Genomic DNA, 21,461 nt, shown 5'->3' on the forward strand with positions numbered 1-21,461 from the left:
TCTTGGCTTTCAGTCTGATGTTTTTCAACTTTTAGTGGTCGCACGCGCACGCGTGTGTGTGTGTGTGTGTGTGAGTGTGAGTGTGAGAGAGAGAGCGCATGGGTAATTTATTTCGCCCATACAAATATTTGACAGGATATTTTAAAACCTTCAACAGGCCAGTGTTAAATGAGTGACTTGGTGCAAATCCAGAAATAGATAGGTATCATATAGCAAACACTTTGACCTTCACTTACCCTGCTCTCTGCTTTTTGGACTTGTCTGAGATGCCATCTCTAGACATGAGCTTGTTGAAGACCACTATCCCAATCAGCATGTTCACCTGCGGGAAAGAGATAGAGGGTGTGTGTGTTATTTGTTTTGTTATTTGTTTTTGTTTTTTTATGTTAGATTATGCTGGTTATTTCAAGTCAGGATCTTATTTAGGCTGTAAAATGGAACCATCATAATTATTGTGGTGAGAGCAGTGTTGTTTGTTTGCAACAGGGTTTTGCTCCATTCAGAACTGAATCAAGGATGCCTTCCAATTCAACTCTCTAATTCCAGTTGAATTTAAGTAGAAACCAGATGCAGAATTGCAATTTTAATCTGAATGTCATGAAATATAATTGAAATTAATTGAAATTCATATAGCTGTACTTTTAACTAGAAAATAAAAGTTTGTCAAGTTTGAAAGTCTGGAAAAAAAAAATGAAAAAGGCACAGCCGAAGTTTAAAGTTTTATTGACTCATAGATGATATATAGACAGATACAACAGATCAACAGAACGACGGACAGATAGAATACTGTAGATAGAATGACAGACAAAATGCTAGAATGAGAGAGAATGATAGAACGATAGATAGATACATACATAGATGGATAGATAGAACGATAGACAGATAGATAGACAGATAGATAGATAGACAGACAGACAGACAAATAGAATGACAGATAGAATGATAGAAAAAGAGATAGAATGACAGAGGGCTAGAACACTACAATGATAAAACAGAGAATGACAGACAGACAGACAGAGACAGATAGACAGACAGATAGACAGACAGACAGACAGATAGATAGATAGATAGATAGATAGATAGATAGATAGATAGATAGATAGATAGATAGATAGATAGATAGATAGATAGATAGATAGATAGATAGATAGATAGATAGATAGACAAACAGAGAGAGACAGATAGATAGATAGATAGATAGATGATAGATAGATAGATAGATAGATAGATAGATAGATAGATAGATAGATAGATAGAGATAGATAGATAGATAGATAGATAGATAGATAGATAGATAGATAGATAGATAGATAGATAGATAGATAGATAGATAGAGATAGATAGATAGATAGATAGATAGATAGATAGATAGATAGAGATAGATAGATAGATAGATGCAACATCTAAGTGGAATAAAATAATTTAGTACTTTTGACCAGAATGTAATATAAATACACTCAGGGTAGTGTGACAATAAAGCAGTGCTGCGTGGTGACGTTTAACCCTGGAGCATTTATAGCAGTGGCTGTCTAACAGCCTGTAACAGGTGTTGTAGATTTAAGTCTGGAAGCAAATAAACAGGTGGGATCATGAAGGAACAGTAATGCCCTCATGTCTCTCACCCACTCTCTCTCTCAGCAGATTGTTGTCCAGTCCGCTTCAGCCAGCTGCCCACTGGACACACAGAGCACTGAAGAGGAGCTTAGGCAAAGGCCATGGAAAGACCACACACACACACACACACACACGTGCTACTGAACCTTTGGTACACACAGGGTTTGAGCCAAGCCTATACTGTTTCTCTTGTATTACAACAGGAGGGCATATGGTTGTAGGTCACAAGACTGACAATCTCTTCCTGTTAATGGACATCTGACTGCTCTGCACCAACGCATGGACTGTGACTATGACAGCTGCATTCAAATTTGTTAAAATAGGGGTCAGCAGTCTATTTCAAATAAATGGCCCCTTGCTACATATTATATATATATATGGATGGTGTTGGATTTAGGAACCATAACATGCGGTTAGTACCATGTACTGTAGTTATGATGCTTACATTGCTAAGCTTTAAATGTTTTTTAAGCTAATATTACATTATTCTTGTAATTTAACAGTTTATTTATTTTAACTCTACAACCAAGTTTAGTTCAATAACGTTATTTATTGCATGTATCATGGACATACTCTATCCTACTCAAATGTATAGGGTTGGTAAGATTGTATTTTTTTTTTTTTTGGAAGAAGTCTCTTATGCTCACCAAGGCTGCATTTATTTGATCAAAAATACAATAAAACAGTAATATGACTAAATAATATTACAATTTAAAATAACTGTTTTCTATTTGTATATTTTAACATGTAATTTTGCATTTTAGCAGTCATTACTTCATTATTCAGTGTCATATTATCATTCATATCATTCTAATATTTCGTGCTCAAGAAACATTTCCAATTATTACCCATCTATATCTTACTGACCCCAAGCTTTTGAATGGTAGTGCATTTTGTCCATAATACATTCATTTTAATTTGTGTCAATTTGAGATGTTAACTATGTATTAATATATGTTGAATAAAATTAATAGACACTGTAAAAGTATTATTCATTATTTGTTCATGTTAGCTATTGCATTAACTAATGTTTTACCCAAGCGTTACACACACACCAAAAAAAAAAAAAAAAAAAAAAAATAGTTTGAGATGAAACAATAATTGGCTGGACCCACAACAGACCCCCTGTTGAAAACCCCTGCACTAAATTAACACTCAACCTGTTCAGTCTGCTCCGAGAGCATATCCAGCATACCAAATCTAACGCGTTTACGAGTGCCGTTCGTATTCTCACCATGCAAGGCGCTTGCTTAGACAATAGGTCTCCGTTTTACTATTTGCTAGAGGCAAGATTAATTATTTTTCCATTAATTAGATTTGCCTCTCCAAGGAGGGAGCCAGCATCTCCAGATGCCCAAATCTCATTTGCAGTTGTTTGTTTGAGTGGGCCGCTTCACGACATCACCAAGAAACAAACAATGCAAATCACATCTGACCATGAAAAACAACGCAAACATCTCACAGAAAACACACAGCACCTGAGACCGGGGCTGTGGACAATATATATATACACACACACTTTGGTTGCTTTGGGCTAATAAGCTCATCAAGTTCACTCATGCATTTTAACATGATATACACTGATGAAAAATACACACATTTGAAATGAGGCAGGCCTCAACTCTAATCTCATTAGTGATTTTTCTCTTCGACTGCTGGGTTGATATATTTAAAATGCATATTAAAGTGGGTGGAGCTCATGTTGGTTAAATCTAGCCAATGAAAATGCAGAAAGTCTGAAACCTACCAGTACAATGACAGCAGCGGGACCGACAAAAGCATAGAGCAGCCCTCCTTCCAGAGACAACCAACAACTGAAATCGAGAGAAAGAGAGATTCAGTGAAATATAAACGCTGCAAATCACAAGAGAGAGTTGAGACATTGTTGGTTTCAGAAAAAAAAAGGGGTTGGTAAGAAAGAAACTGAAAATAAATAGTTTATTTTTGCAGTTTTCATTAACCTTTAATCTTTTTTTTTTTTTTTTAATTCATGCAAATAAAGATTAAATAAAAAAAAAAAATTTAAAAAAGAAGAAAAATAAATTAAGTCTGCATGGATTCTAACAAAATTTATTCCCTAAATTAAGAAACTGAAGCAGATATCTCAAACGCAACCTCTTCATCTTACTCCTTGGTTACTGGAAATATCATGTTGTTAAAGTGCTTTCATTGCAGAGACCAAATAAAAGACAAATAAAGATATTGCCTGTTAAAGGTCTACACAAACATGCAGCTTCTTTACAAAAGCTGGAAGGTCATACTTTATAGATGAGCATTATTAATCATGATTTTAATGGAGCTATTTCAACATTTGCTAATGTTCTGGTTAAGTGCAATCAAACAGATTTCAATTTAGTTTGTATTCTGAAGTCCTTGTGAAATGCCCGCTGTGAAAAGATCATAGATGTATGCATTCAATCATGCATTTGTATGTGGAAGACTGTAGAGAAGAGTGCCTGTGAAGTAAGCAGGCTGTTACTGAGCCCAGCAGTGAGGCTATCTGAGGCTGCTGACTTCTTGGCAGTGTTTCCAAAATGTGTCCTTTGGTTTGAGGGGAATCCATGTGTCAGACGTATCCAATTAAAGCGCTCAAAGGCCACCATTGTTTTCAACTTTTGTCTCTGATTAGTCAGGGAGCTCCGTAGTTTAAATCAATTGCTTAGCAGTGCAGTAAAGACATAAACCATTATATGCAGAGCAGCAGAAAATGGTCACCACTTTGTGGGAATCCATAGGAATAGAGGAAGAACAGGACTCTCTGACTCAAGATTCTTGCTGAAGAATTTCTTTCAAAGTAAAAGGTCAACATTAGGCAGAATACACTCACAAAAACACCACATTTCATTTGTCTGTGCATCAAAATGCAGCTCTAAAGATGAAAACAGCTGGCATCATATCAGTTGGTAAAACATTTTCAGGCAAAGTATTTTCAGACTTTGATTTGTATTGAAAATATATAATTGGTCACACTTCAACACGTCACACTTTGGTCCAAAGCTTTGCCTCAAAAAAATAAAATAAAAAATAAAATAAACCTCCTGATTTGCTGCTTATTAATATTTGATATGGTAGCTGTTAAATCTATATATTGGGTAAGATTAGGGCTGTAGAATGTTGTCATGCAGAATATGTGCTTTATAAGTACTAATAAACAGCCAGAGCTGGGTAGTAACTGATTACATGTAATCTGGATTACATAATCAGATTCCAAAAATTAAGTACTTGTAATTAGAGTAAATTACATTTTAAAATACTCGTAATCAGATTACAGTTACTTTTTTTATGGATTACATGATTACATATTATTCACACAATAAAAACAAAGCTTTTGTCTTTCAAATTCATTAAAATGCATATATTCACATTATTTCTTATTTACATGTAATGCAGGCATTCCAAAACTTTTTGTCATCTAAACCTTATTCGCCAAATATACTTTAAGTATATACTATAAGTACCCCTGAAATTTAAAAATAAATATTTCAATAATTAAGTATCACATTTGCATGTTCACGGTTTCTTTGATGTTGATTAATGGTTACATGGCATGGAGGTAAATAAAAATATTTCATATTTGTTTAGCAAGTGTTTTATTTTAATTGCTATTTTAAAACAGTGCCTGCGTCCCAATCTGCATACTATCCATCCTAAATTCTATGTGATAGTAGTAATTTTCAATACTATTTAGGGCAGATAGGGTGGATAGTATACACATTGGGATGCAGGGAATGTCTATAGAAATACAAAGACTGTTCACTCCTATACTTATGAATGGGAGAAACTGCAACACGCAATATGGAGGAATAGTCCCACCTTCTAAATGAAAGAGCCAATCGCTGATTGGAAAAGTCATTGCGTCACTTTAGCGCCCGTTAAGATTCTCCGGTTCCCATAGAAACCTGAGGCTAGACCAGCCGATGCGCATGCGTAGTCATTAGCGCGTTATGACTGTGCATGCGCATTGGCTGGTCTAGCCTGAAAAATAAGCTTTTTAAGAAACAACATTCATGGGGCAATTAATTTCAGATTTGTGTTGCTGATTTGATGTATGTAATTGAATTGCGAGTTCAGTAAGCAGTTTTTGAGATTTCAGGATTCCCCCATTCATTAAGATAGGACTTGGTCTTGTACGAGCTGCCTGGAGGCGTTGCAAATATGGCCGCAGAGTGAAGAGACTTTCCTTGAAAGGGACTTTGTTTTAAAATTATTTATTTTAATTTTAAATTATTATTTAATTAATTGTTAGCTTTTCATTAAATTCACGAGCCCCCTGCAGTTCCTTTACGAACCCTAGTTTGGGAAACCTTGATGTAATATAATGTTTAATGCACTTCATGTTGTAAATTACAACGAATGGAACACATTTTCGTACTCTTTGCATTTTTTACATCATTATGGTACAAGATAATCTTATTTAAATCAATGTGATAAACAAGTTGTCAAAAGTAATCTAAAAGTAATCTGATTATATTACCTAAAATGTGTAATGTAACAAATTACGCTACTGACTACAATTTTTGTCATGTAATCTGGAATCAGTAACGGATTACAATTTGTAAGTAATCTACCCAGCTCTGTAAACAGCCAATATGTTAATAATAGGCATGCTAATAAACTAGTTAATAGTGAGAATTGGTCCCTGTACTTAATTGTTACCTATTATTTGTTCACTAGTCTCTTGACATGAAGACAACTTAGGATATTTTGATCGAAAAACAATTTTAGATATCAAATCATCATTCTTAAGGCCCGTTCACACCAAGCACGATAACTATAAAGATAACGATAAAGATACAGTTCTAAAAACCGTTCTCAATATTAAAGAAAAGCAGAGTTCACACCACAGCTATAACGATAAAGGCACAGAGAAACAATATCGTTGGAATCACTTCCAGAATGATTTTTTTTTCCAGCTGATGAATGATAAAATCATTGACACCCAATCAGAATCATTCCTACTAACACGAGCTCGAGAATTTAAAGCAGCAGACAAGTGTGGGCTTAGAATAAACAGACTATATTGTCCGCTGGTGTGGTCACTAATATCAATATCTTTATAGTTATTGTTCTTGGTATGAACAGGGCTTTAGAATTGTGAAACTCCCATTCGAATTTACAAATGCTAGTGGTTTCAGTTTCACTTCAAATATTTTTTTTTAGGCTTGTAGTTTGTACTAAATGTTTATAATGAATGCCACGATTATTTACTTTTGTTTTATACTGATATGTATAAAACTTTATGTATTTTAGATGTACTGTAGGTACTTCTGTATTTGTTTTAACATCCAAACATCACTGAGACTTGATGGACTGTAACCATCAAAATAGCACCAGAACAATGTTTTAATGTAAGATAAATGTTTTCCTTGTGAGACTGTGCTGATACTTACTAACTTGGCGTGCCGTAACCTCTGGCCCGAGTAAAACCCACAGACACAGCGACCACAAGGGCTGGAAGACCTGCAAGATAAAGCTCATGATGAGGAAAGACGGGGAAAAAAAAATAAAATAAACTCAGCCCACTGAAATCTGTTTAATTGCTTAACTCATTATTATTTTAAATGCAAAATGTGGTGGCGAAATTAAATATTTACTGATAAAGAAAACTGAGTTGAAATTCTGAAAAATTCAACTTTTTTTGACAATTTAAATATTGACATGCAGTGAGAGCAAAGAGATTTTATACATCTAGTCTGCTTGAGAAAATTGCCCACCGCATATAATAACAGATGACAAGCACTGCTAAAATGAAAATTACAAACAGAAAATGCGACCTAGAATTTTTCATTTTTTCAGAACCATTAATGGCAAATGGCCAGAGGCTGGAGGGGAAGTTAGCTGAAGTAATCTCCTCTCACAGTGGTGACTTTCTGTAGCTTGTGCCCTTTTCATGGACAAATGCACATGGCGTACAGGTACAACATCCCCCCCCTGTGCGCAGTGCCCTCCCAGACTCCAGACACGCTACTTTAGCAGAGAGCAATTCCCTTGGGTCTCTGTGTATGTGTCTTTTTTCATGAGGCCAAAGTGTAGCAGTGTAAACGTTCCCGTCTGTGTTCTCTAAAAGTGCTCCACAGGGCAAGTACACAGAGCACGCATTGTGACCCTCTTATAGAAACACTGTGAATGCTAGCTGGAACCAAAAAGCTTTTATGACGTACAGTATAATGTCATTAAATGCACATTACTGTGTATTGCTTCAGGTGTTAGCTTTCAAATGTATATATTTAAAATGTTTCAGTTCAGAAATCCAAGGGCACAAAGTGTAAAATAACATGTTCAGTATAGAAAATTTATTTTAATTAAGAAACTGAAAGGGGTATTTTAAATACAACTTCTTCATCTTAATACTTATGGTTTCTGGATATGTCACATTGTTAAATTGCTTTCATGTCATACAGTAAAATTAATTAAATGCACATTACTGTGTTTTGCTGCAGGAATCAGGTGTTATCTTTCAAATGTATATATTTTATATATTTCAGTTCAGAAATCAAATGGCACAACGTGTAAAATTAGCACGTACACTATAATGCATAAATGTATTTGAAACTGGCCAATAATTATAATTTATCATTTATTTCTTTGAAGAAATGAATTCACTTTTTCAACCAGAAAAAAAAGACAAAAAGAGAAGAAAAAAAACAAAAAAAAAACGGGCTCTAACATTGGTTCACCAGCTAGAATTTCTTTGCAAAGAAACTATATTATATTAATATTCATGCACTTATCAGGTTATGAAAATGCAATACTTATATTTATAATTTATTTCGTTATTTTTATAATTGTATTTAATTTTTTTTTTTTTTTTTGCGAGAATCTATATAATATTAAATGAGTTCATATATATAATTTTCCCCCCGTGTGTATAAAAAAAATAAAAATAAAAAAGGACTGCATCTTATTATTTAGTATATAGTAGTAAACACTATCATAGCTAAAGTTTCCCATCTCGAGACTGAGGACAGTGTACTTATTGGTCCTTGATTACACTGACGTGTACAGTGACCTTTACTTTGTAGAATCCCATCCTCCCTCTCCTCCTGGTGTGTGTGTGAGGGCTTCCTAGCCTCTCCTGCTGGTGTCATCCCTATTGTGTTTGCCATCACAGTCAGGGAGGCCAGCTTTACTCATGTGCTAATTAGACCTATCCATTCTTCTCGCTCTATGTCTGTGTGCCACGTCCACACATAATGAGCTCTCCTCTGAAATATTCATGTAATTAACAATGCTCTGATTAACTCTGGAAATTAAAGGCAATTAGAAAAACTCCGGTTTAGAGAACACGATTGAAAGACGTGGGAAGGGAGGGGATGAACGGGATCCAAATGCGGCTCTGGAGGAAGCAGCACACAATGAAGAAATATGAGTTTGCTCTGGATTCAAGCTGTGATCGGTTCATACTGTAACCTGCAGGGGGTCAAAGGTTGGATAGTTTGAATAGTCAGTTGGCTACTTCTGGTCGATTCCGTAACCATACTACACTATCTGGGCAAAATAATGTTTCTCCACGGATGACTGTTCAAATCTAGCTGTATATTGTACTGATTTTATTTTCAAGCAGCATAAAAAAAACAAAAACAACAACAACACTGAGACACAAACAGAAATCTTTATAAATATATAATATATCTTGCAGCAGACAGGGTATAATGTAGGCAAACAAACAAAAAAATAAAAATAAAAATCTGTCACTGGTGAAACACACACACACACACACACACACGAACCAACGAACACACACACACACACACACACACACACACATTCCACTGATTTTATTTATTCATTCATTCATTCATTCATTCATTTTGCTGTACGTTCTAACAAAGAGTCCAGTCACATGACACATGCAATAATTCTATTTTTATTTGTTGGGAAATTGTAATATTCAATGTTCATGAATATTATATAATCCATTTTTCACAATCAATCAATTAATCTTGAAATTTATACAAATTTATTTATTTTTACCATTTTAATTAATTAATAAATGTATTTTTTTAATTATTATTGTTCTATTGATTGATTGATTGATTTAATTTTTTTACATATAATCAGCTTTTAGCTTTATGGACAAGACAGCGAAGTCAAGTCAAGTCAAGTCACGTCACCTTTATTTATATAGCGCTTTTAACAATACAGATTGTGTCAAAGCAACTTTCCAATATCAAAGCTAGATATAAGACTCAAAACAATAGCGAGAAGAAATAACATACGCTGGATTCGAATTTAGGTCGCCCATGCAATCACTTCCATCTGACCTTGTACAAAACCAGCCAAAGCACATCTATGACAATATCCGCAATCCACATTTTGAGTAACATGATTAATACTTTTAGGACTTCCTAGTTAGAAATCCATCTACCATCACTTCCCTGTGGGCGGCAATGCTATTCTACAATATCTGCAAAGGGCATCTATGAATTAATGGAAGTGATGGTGGATCAATAAGTTACAAAACAAATGCGTGTCTGCTACATCAAGTGCTTGAATATCCTTTCAGATCCCGCATGCGTTAAGATGGTGACACACAATGCATTTCTTATCAACGATCAGACATCTACGTCTTGTAATACAGAAGTAACATTGAGCTCCTGTGGCATGCTTATGGTGTGTCATTGGGCTCCACTGAATCAAACTGACATTACAGACAATCTGATGTGACTGAATTGATAAGAGCTGGCATGTTATACTCCTATGGATGAAAAACTGAAGCTGAAGCACTACAATAACATCACTTTTAACCTTCAGTGTTAGTTTCTGGTGTGTGTGCGGGTGTCCTACCCCAGCCCAGGCACAGGAAACGCTTGCGAATGAGGCGGGACCTCATCTTGCCAATCACAGCCAGGTAGGACTGCCATGCCTCTGTCAGCACCCAGCAGAAAGAGGCCAGAAAGAAGAAATGCAAAAAGGCAGCAGTCACAGTGCACAGTCCCTGGAGACAAAAGAAGGAAGAAAAAAGAAACAGGGAGTAAGAAAGGATGAAAAAGATGCGAGAGAAAGCACAGGAAGCAAGAAGAGGTTCAAATGGCCCTCAGTTGTTTGTGATCGAAGCCAAGATGGAGAGAGAGATGAAGTGATTGAGAAGGAGAAGTGGGAACGAGCCGCGGACATTAGCAAAAGTCCATTTGGAGAGAAACTGACTCGGTTCCACTGTGGTGTGAAAATGAGCTCTAACAATGCATCCTGTCTAGGCTTTTTTCCTTGTAGATGCTACTTAAAAAGTGAAAATGGGTTACTTACAGGTTGAATAGTTTCTAAGGAAAAATGGCAGGCTGAAATTAAAGCAAACTATAATATAAGTAAGCGGCGAACGCAAATGAGAAGCAGTAAGTAGAGTATCTCTTGGAGGTTTTATACAATAATGAGGTGCATATTCTAATGCTAAACACCGGCCCGCTCAGCAAATGACCCAGGAAATGAGAAGGATTTCACACCATTCATGGTTTCCGAAATTAGGCTTATCTGTACTTTCTTAAACTAATGCCGAATATGAGAATTTAGTGAAATATTAAGTCTGGATCGAGGGGGAAGGGGTCCTCCGAGCAGTTTTCTTTGTAGCTCTGAGCGACAGGTTGGGTTTGAATGGCAGCTCTTATTTCTCAGGTGCCTCTGTAGTCTATCTTACGCTCTCTCAGTGTGATTGTCACGGCTGACACAAAGCTGACCCTCCAGCGCCTTCCACACGTCTGTCTGCTACACACGCCTGCCTGACTTTCTCAAATTATATCATGGCCACTTACATAATGTCATGACAGGCTGGAGAGAGAACAAACACCAGTTACCTGTACAGACAGACTACCATCTTTAGGGAGTTTGGGATCCAAGGTTAAGTGCCATTCAGAACTCAATTTAAAGTAACACTTTATTTTACAGTGTCCTTGTTACACGTTACGTGTACTTACTAATATAATAACAATAAATTATGCATAATTATGCAGTTGTGCACAAAATTCAATAATGAATTCAAAAGTAGTGTATTGTGCACTTTTTTCATTTAAAAGTACTGCTATATGAACAAATGTGCAATAATGAAAACTTCCCTTTTCCCACTTATGAAGTCGTGATTACGAGCACGTTGGATTTTTTTCTGTTAAAAATGACAGTGAACAGTAGTTTGTGAATGTTGATGCTTAGCCTAAAATATTTTAACGAGCGTTCATGTGAGCGCTGCTGTTTTTTTTTTTGGCTCTTAGGCCCTCCCCAAATGCTCGCATTGGTTGAGACGCGTGATGACACCCATCCCAAGCCAGTACTAATCAACATCCCACCCGTCCTGTGACCCATGGTTTGTCTGTATGTGAATTCAGGAGCCAGTGAGCAACGGGTTTTCATAACAATAATGGTTTTGTGGTCCAGGATCAAACATGAAGGCAGCAAGATGGGAAGCTAAAGGTTGCTCTTTCTCTCATACACATGAGATAAACACAAATGCACACACATACTCACCTTACTGAGCGTTTGGGACTGTCCCACCAGTATCAGCACATTGGAGGCCAGTATGGACAGGCAGAAGTTCACCAAGATGATGGACCTCTCTGAACGAATGTACCTAAGAACCAAAGCAAAACAGGAAAATCACATAGTGACAACTTTAACAGCAACTTTGTGTTGCTATTATGCCAGGTTTGTGACATTAAATGTGTGGGATCCATTTATCAAAATCCATTTATCATTTTTTCACTTCATTGAACACTGACAACTAGAACAGCATTCCAGATGACCTACAGATGAACTCCAAAACAGCTTCTTACACACAAGCACCGGTGAGCAAAATGTCCTCATCCGCTATTTGAGCTCTGGCCAGATCTGCTCAAGAGGACAATGACAGTGTCCCCTGGATCAATGGTCTGAGAGATAGGGGAGGCCTGTGATAAGCTCTCTGATGGGGTGGCAGATGCACTAATCTTGGACAGAGGAAATACCTTCCCACCTGCTACTCGGGAATTATGGGATGGGGGTAAATATAGTTTGGATCTAAAGTATCATTTAAACCAAATCTAACAACCTTAAAAATATGATATAATATAATATAATATAAATAATTTACAAACACACTCTCTTTAAACAAAACATTTCACTCATAAACATTTTTGAGTGAAGAGATTATTACTTTCATTTAGCAAAGACACATTATGTTGATCAATGGTGACAGTAAAGACTGTTGTACTGTTATAAAATAATAATAATAATAATAATGTTCTTTTCATAAAAATATCCTGTAAAAAAAGTATCAATGTTTCCACAAATCTATTAAGCAGCACAACTGTTTTCAACTGATAATAATAAGTAATGTTCCTGAGCACTAAATCAGCATTTTAAAATGATTTCTGAAAGATCATGTGACACATATTTTGTATTATTTATATAATATATAGATAATAAATAATATATCATATATGTAGTGAAAAACAAAATGTCTAGCATCATTTGGGGAAATTCAGAGTCACACTTCTGAGAAGATAAATACTTGACTAAGCACTTGACTTCGTGTCGGCTTTTTTCTGGACATGGTGTTAGCTGATCATGCGACTGTCCTGAGCCATCTGCCACACTGAGCTGTTAGCAACCATGCTAGCCTTCACTAGCACTCTCCACATAATCCTGTCCTGCCACAGGCGGCCCCGCCATCCCTCATTTGTTCCCAATTATTGCTAATTGCAGTTTTGGCCCACTCTGGATCTACCCCATGCCAGCTGCTCTATCCCAGCCCGGGCAACCCCACGTGGGAATCTACAGCCTGAAAAATGAATCTTTTAGGGTGTAAGTGTACCTGTGAGAGCAGAGCACCGGGAAGTAAACAAGGGGAACAGAGCAAAAATAGCACAGTAATTTCCTATTATCAGCAGAGGACAGCTGAACCTAGAAGCTACATTCAAAAACGCTCCTCTGTAGGTCTGTTTTGTGTTGCTGGCTGTGGGTCAGTGAAGGGATTTTGTTGAACTCACCTCCAAAAGGCAGCGTAGATGAGCAGCAGAATGAGTAGAGCCGTACATGATATGCCACAGCCCACCATGAGGGGCACAGACGGCATACTGGAGGGCCCCATACCCTGGAAAGAGATCAATGGAGAGAAGGCAAATTATTGTGAGACGTTTATGGTAAATGTATGATATAAGATACAGTCAGTTGGTCATTAATGCAAAATAAACCTGAAGGGTAACAGTAGGGTCTCAATTTTTGTGATAATGACCAGGTAACATTATGCTACCCTGCTATTTACATGGCTAACTACCAAATTAATAAATAAATGAAAATAAAATATTGGAACTGGTACAGTTTCACAACAAATAGTTTGCTTAGGACAACATTCAACTATACAGAATATACAATGTGTAAATTTTATGCTCCACTTCACTTGGTTAAAGTTGCTAACTGAGACAAACACAGCATGGTTTTCAGTACAATTAGTTTTGATATAAGTGTGACATTGCAAAAGAGTTAATATTATAATATACACTACTAATTAAAGGGGTCCTATTATGCTTTTTAACTTTTTTAATTTTAGTCAGTGTGTAATGTGCATGTTTGGGCATAAAAAGATCTAAGTTACAAATCTCAAAGTCCACTCCAAAGGGAGATATTTAGTTTTTAAAAAATCCCTTTTCAAGAACTACAACGAACAACTCGTTTGGACTACAAAGTTATTTTCCTGTATTTGTGATATCACAAAGTGGCCCATTATCATTAAAATAAATCCTGTCTACTGAAATGTGAATGGTTGGCGGGTGGGGAGAACGCTTGGTTGAGCACTGCACGTTTCAAAATAGAAACCCGGTGTGGGTGTTTTTATATCACTGTATTTCTGAAGGAAACCGACTGTCTTCAGAAAATTATGAAAAGTCATCTTTTCATCTCGCATGTAATGTCTGATAAAGCAGCGTTTGTGAGAGGAGCACATGCTTTGTGTTCAGCGTTACCGGGGAAACCTTGATCTCTCCCACTCCAACAGCGCCTCCTGCTGGCAGAGAATTAATTTGCATATATATGCCGCCACAAATAAATCTGTGGGACTATAGTATAAATAAATTCAACTGTATAACAGTTTCACTGCAATTCATGTTATAATGTTAGAAATAACAATAAACATAATACTTATTACCTTTGCACTCATCTGTACATAGTAAATGCAGTTATTTTAAGCTGTTGTTGACATCCTATCTAAAACGTGATTTAGCCAAAAAAACAACAACAATAAAGTTACCACTTTAATATGTCTTGTAATATCCGTGCGTGCAAAGGTTCTGCGCAATCCTCTTGTTCAATATTCTCGGGGTCTTCTTAATCTCTTTTGGCAAGGGGCGGGGCAGTACTGGGACAGCTAACCAATCACAACACATTTCATTTTTCGGAAGGCGGGTCTTCATCAAACCCAGAACTAATCGAGCCATTTGTAATAATGTAAATTATGTGAAAAATAACGCGATTTTCGAACCACCAAGCATGAGAGCATGTTCTAGTACACCCCAAAACAAAATCAAGACTTTGTAAAAGAGCATAATAGGACCCCTTTAATATATACACTATTGTTTAAAAGTTCAAAAGTAAGACAATTAATGGTTTCATTCAGCAAGGATGCACTTAATTGTTCAACAGTAGACGCAAAATATTTAGATGCTGATAGCAGAGTTCAGATATTAGATGCTGAGCATTGTTCATCAACTAATCTTAATAAAAAATAAAAATAAAAACGTTTCCAAAAACATTAAGCAGCACAATAGTTTTCAACATTGATGATAAGAATAAATATTTCTTGAGCACCAAACAAAAAACAAAAACAAAAAACAAACAAATAACAAACAAAGACTTTTTTCAAAAAACAAACAAACAAATAAATAAAAAATCCAGGAAAAAGCTACTGACCCTAAAATTTTAAACACTAGTGTGTAGGCTATGTGTATGTGTGTGTGTGTGTGTGTGTGTGTGTGTGTGTGCGTGCGTGCGTGTGTGTGTATGCAAAAATGTATGTCAAAACTGCAGAAAGAGAAATAAGACACTGTAAACACTTGACATTCAGCTGCAGGTTGGTTGAAGGATAAAAAGTGCAGGGGAAAAATACAGAGGGGCAGTAGGGAGAGGATTACATTCTGTTCAGGTTAAAGCTAAAGGCCAAGGGTCTTCTTTCTGAATAGCCTCATGCTACCCTATCTATTTTATACTCCTGGGTTCATTTTCTCTGCTTCCCATCTGGACAAAGCTGGATTCTCTTCTTAAAGTGAGCATTCTATACCCATCAGCCCTTTAACACTTGCGACCCCTTTGCCCCAGCTTATTAAGCATCTCTGCCGAAAGAAGGGTTACTACAGGTGAACACATGCCTCATGTTTCTGGATTAACCCTCCCACTCAGCCCTACCACCAAGAAATGTTCAGTTCAGGTTTCAATTTAATGTTATGCACAAGTGCAACATGCAAATGCAAAGAAAATACACAAAACAAAATAAAGTAAAATATCAATGTCATTCAGCTTTCTCTCCAGTCTGTAAGGAATGTGGTGCTGTAATCAATAAAGAACAAGAACATTTTGACATTAGTGCCTTCCTGTTGAGTCAGTGCAGCATGAAGATCCCAAGAAATTGCCTTTTCACTGGACGTGTTACTTTGTTATGTGAACTACAGGGGGTCTAATCACTCAGACTGCATCGTGTTAATATGCCCCATCACCAGCTCTTCACAGCACATCATTATGGTGGAACAGTCTGTAATCATTATACAGGTCACAGTATTTTTCTTTGCAACTAGAAAAATATCAGAATCATAAAGGTGTAAGAAATCCCTACTGCTTTCATTTGTCTGTTTTTGTACTGTAGTACACAAAAATTAGGAAAATTGTGTTAATTTGTTATGTTACTACTCCTGATAGACTACTCCTGAAGGTCAAACCTAGGCCAAAAAGTAAATCCACACTTTTTTTATTTTATTTTATGTGCTGCTTTTGGGAGATAATAATAATTCTGTGGAAATCTGTAGAGCTTTCTACCATCTGCTGGTTGGCATGATTAAAGTCTTCTGCATTCAGGGACACAGCATCAGGGTAGGTACTTTCATAGCTCTTAATATTAGTTCACAAAATGTATTTTCTTGATCCAAATGGGCAGAACATTTATTTTACAGTGAGATATTCCAAGTTAGGACAACAAATCACTTCAGAATGTGCTTTAATCAGGACACTGGGAATTTACAGTTAAACATACACTTTTTTTTAAACTTTTTTTTTGTATTTTCTGTTCTGTGGAAATTTGCCAAAGCTTATTTAGCGGGCACAGATGCTATGTGTCCATTTTAAAAGACTACTGGTGTCTAATGTTCATCTCTGGGATGAAAGTTTATTGGTGTGATTCACAATCCACTGACTGTCAATTCAGTTCAGTTATCACTGTAAACAAATTATTTAATTCATTACACAGAACTATGGAAGCTTATTTTCACTGCAGAATAAAAACAAAAAAGACATATGCAACTTTTTCTGAGGTAGAAAAAAATTCTGAGGAAAAAAATAATTCTGAGGGAAATAAGCTTGTAACTCATAACTGTGAGATATAAACTTTCAAATCTGAGAATTGTGAGATATAAAATCACATTTATGAGAAAAGTTTTAATATTTTAATTCCATGGTGGAAATAAGCTTCCAAACTGAACAGAGATTCAGTAAAGCAGCTTTTTAAATACATTCTTCAAGATGATTAAGATAAAACAAATAGAGAAAATAGTATCTTAATTGAATCACTAACAAGTGCAGTTCACTGACTCAGAGCAGTCCCACACCACTTCATCTGCTTCTGCATCCAGTGTTCCTGTGGACACATTCTTCCTCTTCAGGTTCTTGGAATAGGAAGCACAGGCAGATGATCTGTCTGGCAGTCAGCTGTGATAGTGGTGTGGCAGTAATCAAGAACATTCTTACAGGGCGGGAGGCATGCTGGTAATGTTTCTGAAGAACTGTCTGCTGGCTGGCATGATTAAAGTCTCCTGCAATCAGGGACACAGCATCAGGGTGGGTACTTTCATAGCTGTTAAAGGGACAGTTCACTCAAAAATGAACATTCTGTCATCATTTGCTCATGTCGTTCCAAACCTATATGACTGACTTGCTTTCTGTGTGTCAGTGGTAACCAAAACTGAATGGTTCATGGTTCAATGATGACAAAATTTTCATTTTAGAGTGAACTTACTGATCAGTTTGGAGCAGAATATAAATTGCATACATGATGTCAAATGAAACTCCTGTAGAAATGCTGTTTTAACAGTGAGATTCCATGTTGGAACGACAACAAAATCAGAAAACCAGAAGCTTAACATGAGACATATGCCAACTTTCAATCCGTGTGATCTGTCAATCTGCACAGCTTCAGTTGCATTAGGGGTCAGCTAGGGCTTGTTGAGACAGAATCTAGCAATACGTGATGTCCAGCTAAAGGCTTGACCTCTCTGTCAGTTTGTTCATCTCATTCTTCACAGACTTCATGCTGAACAGAAGGACTCTCACAAATGGAGTCAAGAATAGGTCATCACAGTAATTCTTTCAAACTATACAGTATGAATCCTATACACACAGTGGAGTTCAAAAGTCTAAGATCACTAGAGAAAAGGCTTCACAGTTTACTAATAAAATGGAAATAAAAAATAAACAAATGCATTTAAAACAACAACAACAACAAAAAAACATTTAAAATAAAAATGTATCCAACTTTAAAGGGATAGTTCACCCAAAAATAAAGCTTCGAGAGCCAGGACATTTTTTTTTATATATAACTCGTCTGAAAAAAAGAAAGTTTCATACACCTATAGGATGACATGAGGGTGAGTAAATCGTGGGGTAATTATCTCTTTACACATAGTACACTCACAGAAAGATGTGTGTACTATATAGTATATCTCAACTGCTTTTATTACAGAATCTAGACTATATTATTGTCCAGTGATATTTATTAAAAAAAAAAAAAGAAAAGTACATATTTTACCTGCGTATATACACTATACTCACGTAAAGCAATATGTACTACATTATATAGCAAATCTCTTCTGCATGATAATTTGCATTGCCACAAAAATGTTTATCACACAGCTCTATATATGTAAACTTTACAGTATATGTGACCCTGGACCACAAAACCAGTCTCAAGTCGCTGGGGTATATTTGTAGCAATAGCCAACAATACATTGTGTGGGTCAAAATTATCGATTTTTCTTTTATGCCAAAAATCATCAGGATATTAAGTAAAGATCATGTTCCATGAAGATATTTTGTAAATTTCTTACCGTAAATGTATCAAAACTTAATTTTTGATTAGTAATATGCATTGCTAAGAACTTCATTTGGACAACTTTAAAGGCGATTTTCTCAGTATTTTGAATTTTTTGCACCCTCAGATTCCAGATTTTCAAATAGCTTATTTATTCAGCTTTCAGACGATTTATAAATCTCAATTTCGAAAAATTGACACTTTTGTTGTCCAGGGTCACATATACTGTGTGTGTATATATATATATACACTGTATATATATATAGTACACCAACAAAGATTTATGTACTATACAGAAAACCTCAAATGCTTGATTGCTTGTATCATCACAAAATGTAAACTATATTATCATCCATCTGTAATCCGCTAAATGCAACAATAAGGCATAGGCATGAAGATCATAAAATATTATAAAACATTAAGATCCTGATTTTCTATAAAGCTGATTTGAAACAATGTGTATTGTGAAAAAAAGGTATTAATTACCAGCTTTACAAATATTTTGTGTGAAAAGTTTAATTGAAAATGTTATTTTGTTAATTGTAAATGTTAATTTATAAATGTTAGAGAATCTTGTGTTTCAATGTACTATAAGCATCTGACAATTGACCTCAAATCACATGCTCAGTGTCATAAATTTGGGTTTTAGATTAGTGACCAAAAATGTAACACCATAGATATTCAGACCCCACTGTATATGGTTGAATAGCCACTGTATAGTCAAATGCAGACATAAATATTGGTGAAATGACCAGCGTGGGTCGACATGCAACAATCTATGTCTCTCCGGTGCCATGACACTCCACGGGTCTGTTTCTATAGTTAAACCCTCTCTTTATGTAGCCTTGCCATTAAAAACACTAATCTTTTGATTTTCAGTCAGGCCTTACTAGAATCAGCTCTTCTCTGTGACTAAAACACTTGACATGATGGATTTAAAAAGCCATGGCGAAGAATGTTCTGTAGGAGAGCCTGTGAAATGGCCACAGGTTTGCATTTGTAAAGCTTGCAGCTGTTTAGAACAAGCTGTGAATTGGCTTGAATATGAAGTCCTCATTCATACACTTACAGCTCAATTGGCCTCCTGGTGTGGACCGGTCAGGCTTCCACACAAAGCATTTATGACTAAACAGCCTTTGCGAACAAAGATCCCTAAAGCTTGTGTGTGGGCTGTGGCGTTGGCCTTCCAACAGAGCATACTGTGTGTATCTATGTGTGCACATCTGTTCTCTGTAAACCTGTGAGTGTGTTTATGGGCAAAGGAAAGGTAGGCAAGGGAAAAAGAGGCGATAAAACAGCTTAGAGAACGGGAGAGAGCTCAGAGCGGGTGGAGGTATAGCAGTGTTTTTATTGAAACTTGCAGGTGCAGGTGTAACAGGTGGCATTGGGAAAGGTGCTGCCAACCTTCACTCTCATCTTTTGCTTAGCCTATTGTCCCTGGCATATTAATTGCCAACATTATACCTCTGCCGACTTTGGTTTGGCAATTTCAACCATTTTAGTATGCCAGCAGCCTGAAAAATGACTATAGATGTTGTCTTTCTCACAGAAATGCCATTGGCAGAGTAGATGGGAGGATTGCTCCTAATGTGAAACTGAAAACACTGAAGCGCTAGGGGTGTGTGTACAGAATATCAGCCTCTGTGAGGATACAGCACAACAGCTGTGTGTTGAGAGCAAAAATCACATTCATTTTCTCTACAGAAAAGGCTCAAAAGTTCTAATTCTTTGATGAATAGAAAGTTCAAAAGAACAATTTATTTGAAATAGAAATCTTTGTAGCATCATAAGTGTCTTTACTATCACTTTTGATCAATTTTATTTTTGCTAAATAAAAGCTTTAAAAATAAAACAAAATTAAATTAAATATAAAATAAAAGCTAATCTTACCAACCCCAATATTGTATGGGTAACTGCTATGCATCAGTGTGATTGCAACTTTATAAAAAAAAAAAAAAAAAAAAAAAAAAAATTGTTTTTAATAGCCAAAATCCCAGTAAAAATAAACTCCCTACACTCTAAACTGTTTATATATTCATCAATATTCATATATTTTGCAATAAAGTTCAAATACATAATTTTTTATACTCAAAATCAATATTTTCATAATGTACCATTGTTTTTCATGCGATTATGTCATTTCCAAGGATACATGGGATGCACAGTTCATTGCCTCCAGAGTCAATTTTCACATTTTGATTTTTATGCGTCACATCAAAGTCTGTATTGCTGTGATTCATCTCAGAACTGGCTGGTTTTGTTCATGGCTCTGAACTCTTTATTTAAGAAAAATGATTTAGAAAAACACTTTTGTAACCAAGGCTGCTGAAATTGTATGAGGTCACTGTAGCGCTCCATAAAAATGAGTGAAACAGAAAGAGAGAGAAAAAGTATTCTTTCTTTGGCAACTTTAGAAGAGGCCTAATTTCCAATTCACCACCACATCTCCAACAGATGTGTGAACGCTACAAAACATGAAGTGACTACAGCATATAAACAACCAAAATTAATGAACGGAAAGGAAGAGTCTCATGTACAAAAGAGATATAACTGTTTTTTTTTTTTAAACACACTGAAGAAAAAAAAAAAAAACAGTATTATT

At 35.9% G+C, this 21,461-nt stretch overlaps 1 protein-coding gene across 28 annotated transcripts in view; it reads right to left on the bottom strand.

Annotated features, from left to right (window-relative positions):
• The window catches only part of adgrb2 (adhesion G protein-coupled receptor B2), a 328,746-nt gene that overhangs the window by 39,007 nt on the left and 268,278 nt on the right, over positions 1-21,461 (bottom strand). For all 28 annotated transcript variants that reach the window (XR_009267175.1, XR_009267174.1, XR_009267179.1 and 25 more), the window contains 6 exons: positions 13,566-13,669; positions 12,067-12,169; positions 10,402-10,552; positions 7,005-7,074; positions 3,362-3,428; positions 237-322 (listed from right to left, as the gene is read on the bottom strand). Coding sequence is in view for 22 of the 28 variants with exons in the window: in XM_058752678.1 (XP_058608661.1) it covers positions 237-322; positions 3,362-3,428; positions 7,005-7,074; positions 10,402-10,552; positions 12,067-12,169; positions 13,566-13,669 (581 nt within the window). In the remaining 6 variants the exon portion in view is untranslated. The remainder of the gene's footprint in view (positions 1-236; positions 323-3,361; positions 3,429-7,004; positions 7,075-10,401; positions 10,553-12,066; positions 12,170-13,565; positions 13,670-21,461) is intronic.

This window comes from Onychostoma macrolepis, chromosome 19 (genome assembly GCF_012432095.1).
Source record: "Onychostoma macrolepis isolate SWU-2019 chromosome 19, ASM1243209v1, whole genome shotgun sequence".
NCBI lineage: Eukaryota > Metazoa > Chordata > Actinopteri > Cypriniformes > Cyprinidae > Onychostoma > Onychostoma macrolepis.